Source organism: Vombatus ursinus, unplaced genomic scaffold (genome assembly GCF_900497805.2).
Source record: "Vombatus ursinus unplaced genomic scaffold, bare-nosed wombat genome assembly UNPS02014781.1, whole genome shotgun sequence".
Taxonomy (NCBI): domain Eukaryota; kingdom Metazoa; phylum Chordata; class Mammalia; order Diprotodontia; family Vombatidae; genus Vombatus; species Vombatus ursinus.
In genome coordinates, this window is record NW_020954559.1 from 19,739,385 (window position 1) to 19,744,637 (window position 5,253).

Below are 5,253 nucleotides of genomic sequence, written 5' to 3' on the forward strand. Positions count from 1 at the left end.
AGAAGAAGAAGAAGAAGAAGAAGAAGAAGAAGAAGAAGAAGAAGAAGGGGGCAGCTAGGTGGTGGAGAGCTCTGGCCTTGGAGTAAGGAGGACCTGAGTTCCAATTCGGTCTCAGACCAGAGACTTGACACTTACTAGCTGTGTGACCCTGGGCAAGTCACTTAACCCCAATTGCTTCACCAAAATGTTACTCTCTAAAATTGAAACTAGCAAAAAGCAATGCAAAATGCATGACATCAGCTATCTGTGGAAACCTTGACAGTAACACACCTAAGAAGAGACAATTTACAAATGTGACTATCAAGTACCGTCTGACTCCCAGCTAAAATGTAAGAAGGTTGCTACCAAATAAAAATTATTTTATGTCCATCACATGTTGTGTTGTGATAGTGAAAGCTTTTGGTGACTCATCAAAACATTGGGAAAGTAGAGTTATGTGATAAAGATTTTCTCCAGTTATGTGCAGAAGACAGGGTATCCTGACTAGCTAACACAATATACCAGTATTCTTTATAGGCTGATAGCCCTAAAAATGGGATGGGGAACATCAAATTCTCATAGTTTGGTTAACATATAATAATAATAATAATAATAATAATAATAATAATAATAATAATAATAATAATAATAAATGATAACATATGATAGTAGTAATAATAACTAACCTTTAAATAGTACTATGTTCCAGACACTATGCTTAACACTTAACAAATATTATCTCACAACAATCCTGTGAGGTTAGTACTGTTACTATCCACATTTTACAGGTGAGGAAACTGAGGCAAACAGCAATTAAGTGACCTACCTGGGGTTACAGAGTTATTAAATATTTGAGACTGGATTTGAACTCAGGTCTTCCTGACTCTAAACCCAGCAAATATATTCTACCTATACTCTGACTCTGTACTTATCAAAAAAGCCCTTAGTCCTAATCTGGTTTTGTTTTTCATTTTGTTTTTGTTTTTTGCTTTTTGGTAAGTCAATCGAGGTTAAGTTACTTGCCCAGGGTCCCACAGATAGTAACTGTCAAGTGTCTGAGGTCAGATTTGAACTCAGGTCCTCCTGACTCCAAGGCCAGAGCTCTATCCATTGTACCACCTAGTTGCCACCAATCGGGTTTTTACAAATGGATATTTCTACTAACAAAAGGACTTGCAGACCAGCAGATGCATTTTATTTCTATTGGCAAGGATACCTCTTAGTAAAACTTTGGGTTTATCAGTCAATTTCTTGTGTGTTTAATTAATGTGGATATCTCCCCTTTAAATGATCATCAAGCTGGTTAATGGATAAAATCAAGTTTCTGAATATGCAAAGCAACAGAATAGACCTTAGACCTGAGATGTCACCACCAAAGGTACAAATAACTCAGTCAGAATAACTAGTCATCCTCCATCTCTATTTTTAAATATAGTATATAATAATAAAATATTCAATATTATATAATATAAATATAATAACATTTTAATTTATTTATTTATATTTTAATTAATCAAATTTAAAAAGCATTTCCATTACATCATATAATAAAAACATGATTGCACATGAAACTGCAAATCTAGTATGTACAACTTGCTATTCCTTTTAAATATATAATAAAGCTATCATGTAAATTTCTTTTTTCCCTTTTCTTTTTTTTTTAAACAAATTTAGACATAATGATATGTCTAGAGATAGCATGAAGCAATTGATAGAATGCTGGGCCTGGAATCAGGAAGACCTGGGTTCAAGTCCCACCACTGACACCAGAGGTTTAACTTTGAGCAAGTCACTTAACCTCTGTACCTTAGGAAACTTCCTAAGACTTACATACTCATGTGATAGGTCTAAGAAGGGACTTGAAGAAAACTCAGCTCTCACGAAGATAAGCAAAAATATGAGAAGCTTTTACATCATAGTGTTTCTATCCTTAAGTGCTAAGGTTTTAATTGAAGATGGGACATGCCAGGGTGCCCTCCCATTGCTCAAGACCAAGTATTTAATGAGTGCCTGTCATAAGCAAAGCATTGGCCTACAACAGGAGTTCTTAAACATGGATTCTCAAGAATTCTATTCAAAAATTTCAGGGAATCTGTAAACTTGGGAGGGGAAAAAATGTATCTTTATTGTCACTAATTTTGATCTTTCTTCATAATTTTCTGTACTTTATTTTATGCATTTAAAAATCCTTATTCAGACAAGATGTCCATAGGCTTCACCAAAGATAAGTGATATAAAGTAGTTAAGAATCCCCATGTCTAGAACTTTTGAGGTCTAAATCACTTTTGCTACTACTTAACACTATCCCAATAGGGATATTTCATCTGCCATTCTGCCCCTTTTCTTGTCCCCTCTCTTACCCTCCTCTCTGGGTTAATAATACGGTAAAGAGCTAGAGGTCAGGACTGAGACAGGGAAAGAAAAAGTTTGTGGGATAATTCCTATCCACATGATCCCAGTTTCTTTCCTCTTACCCCTTCTTCAGTTACTGAGGAAAGTATTCACAAAGAAAAGCAAGAGTAATGTAATGGGGAATAACTCTCAAAATAGCATATTTCAATTATTTGTCAATAATAACTTAGCAGGTTTAATTATTTAATTCAAAGACCACATACACAACCCTTGTTTCCAAGAATGGATATATTAATTATATTTTCTTTAGATGACTGTCCAAAGTGAAATTACAATAGGATATTTTGTTCTGCCAAAAGCTATTCTAACCAGATCTTTAACATTTTTCCCCAAAGCAAAAGCCTTTATCCAAACCATTTGAAAGTTAAAAAAAAAAAAGAGTAACAGCAGAAGTTTGTGCAGGAGGCTGAATCAACATACTAAAGCCTCCTCAAGAGGCTAAGAATGATTTTGATAGCCTGTTTTGCATTCAGGTATCTCACAAATGAGTACAGTTCTGTTACAAAAAATAGACTTCTTTAACACATCTATCTGATCTTGAGGAAGACACCTCTCTTCCTGGGCTTTAACTTTCTCATCTGTAAAATAAGGGGTTTAGAATAAATTACTTCTAAAGTTCCTTTAGGGAACTAGTATACTATTTATCATTATTGTTATTATTATTATTATTATACAGAACCTGTAATGTCAATGGAATAGAGAAATCCTAGTGAAGAAAGTCCCTCTATCAGGGCAAACAGGTACCTGTTCTATAATTCACAATCTTATAGATATTCCTGGGACTTGCGTTAGGTCACACAATCACTACATATCAGAGGTAAGACTTTTAAACTCTAGACTTCCTGAATCCAAAATTGGCTTTCTATCTACTCTGCCACACTGTTTGTCCTATGAATCAATGTCATAAATTTTATTTCTGTTGTTTAGTTGTTTTCAGTCTTGTCCTACTCTTTGTGACCCCTTTTGAGGGTTTTCTGGGCAAAGATACTGGAGAAGTTTGCCTTTTCCTTCTCCAGCTCATTTTACAGATGAGGAAACTGAGGAAAGCAGGGTTATGAGACTTGCCAAGGATCTCATAGCTAGTAAGTGTATGAAGCCAGATTTGAACTCAGATTTTTCTGACTCCATGCCTAGCATTCTATCTATTGAGCCCCGTAGCTGCCCATAAATTCTAGTACTACATATAAATTAGTATTGCAACCAAGTAAATCAAACATTCAGGAACATTAAATTTTAGAAGCTAAGTTCTATCAGAGATGTCAGGTCATTTTTTACATACTCAAAGAAAGCCTATAACTAACCAAGTAAAATGGTTATTACAAAGGGCTATGTTTGAGAAGTCTTGCTGCCAAGGTATTTTGGTAATCTATTAGTCATTCTCTTTACCATTTCATTATTCAACCATTCTAAGTAACACATGCTTTTTCAAATTAATAACTAAAGACAGCAAATATAACGAGACATAATATAAGTCATCTGTAGGAAGTGTGTTTTGCATAATTCTTCTTTTACTGCTGTGATTCAGATAAAGGGAAAACACAGTGCTATTTAGATTTGATCATCAATCTGAAAAACACACCAAAAGACAGAAACTTTTGATTTACCACATTCCTGGATACTCACACAGGAGCAAAAAAGAAAAAAAAAAAACCTTCCTTAGATTTATAAGGAAGAAAAAGAAAAAGATCCAAGAAAAAGATCTATGACCCTGCTCATAACTGCCAAGACACTTCAGATTTCTGGACTTCTTACCAAAACAAGAGTTGGCAAAACCATACCACCTGCACCCATGGTATCCTCCAATCCACCTGCCTCGGATGCTGGATGCAAAACTCAATGTGGTACCTGAAAGGCAAACCAGCATGTCACTGATGCTGATGTTCAGCAAAAGCATGTTCACAGGATTTCGAAGGACTTTAAACTTGCAGAAGAGGACGAGCACAATGAAGTTATTGACGAAACCCAAAATAAGTATTAAACCCAGGAATACTGCCACAACCGTGTGACCTGTTCTAGAAAGCCCATTTCTTTGTTTTTCCTCAGAGTCAGTCAGCAGAGTCCCAAAGCTCAGGTTTGTTGTCAGATTGATACTCATTTTAGATACCAGATGAAGAAGAGAAATCCAGTAAAGAAAAATATTTTTTTCCAAATTTTTCAGTTGCCACAAAAAAAAAATTAAAGCCTTCCGCTTTTTACTCTAAGCATTAGTCAATCTGAGAGCAATAGGCCCACAAATAGTTCTAATGAACAGGATCAAAGCCTTTTTTTATCTTTGTAATCTGAAGTACCTGGTTTCAGGAGTAGCCTGAAAGGGGCCTGCTTTTTATCTTGACTGGTTAGAAACCATGACTGAGCAATCTGGAGACATAGAGAAGGCTAAATGTTCAAATGCTTCCTTATGAGGTTGTTTTCCTTATGTAGAAGAGAGTTCCTCAGTGGAGCACTATTACAAATGGCAACATCCAACATCATTTCCTCATGGCAAAGTATCCTAAGGAGAAGAAGAAGGAAGGGAAGATGAAAGTGAAAATGTTCATTTTCATACCAGGACAGGGCATCTGAGTCAGAGCCTATTATAATCTGGAAATGTGACTGCTAAGATTCTTCAGGATTCTTTCATTTGCTACAATATGCCTATACATACATACATGCACACTTGAAAAGGATACAAACATTGAGAAGCCATATGATGTAGTAGGAAGAGTCCCACACTTGAAGCCGGGAGACTTTGGTTCAAATCTTGCTTTTGACATTTATATAATGCTACCAACATGATTTAAATTCTCAGAGCCTCAATTTTTTTCATTTGAATGTAACCAGGGCATGGAAAATTCAAACATGGAAAATCCATGTCCCTGTTTT

General features: G+C 35.4%; 1 protein-coding gene across 1 annotated transcript in view; it reads right to left on the reverse strand.

Moving 5' to 3' along the window:
- Positions 1-4,489, reverse strand: part of LOC114046337 (vertebrate ancient opsin-like) — a 234,071-nt gene extending 229,582 nt beyond the window's left edge. The window contains exon 1 of the mRNA XM_027866642.1: positions 4,144-4,489. Within this exon, the coding sequence (XP_027722443.1) occupies positions 4,144-4,486 (343 nt within the window). The 5' untranslated portion in view covers positions 4,487-4,489. The remainder of the gene's footprint in view (positions 1-4,143) is intronic.
- Positions 4,490-5,253: the final 764 nt, after the last annotated feature.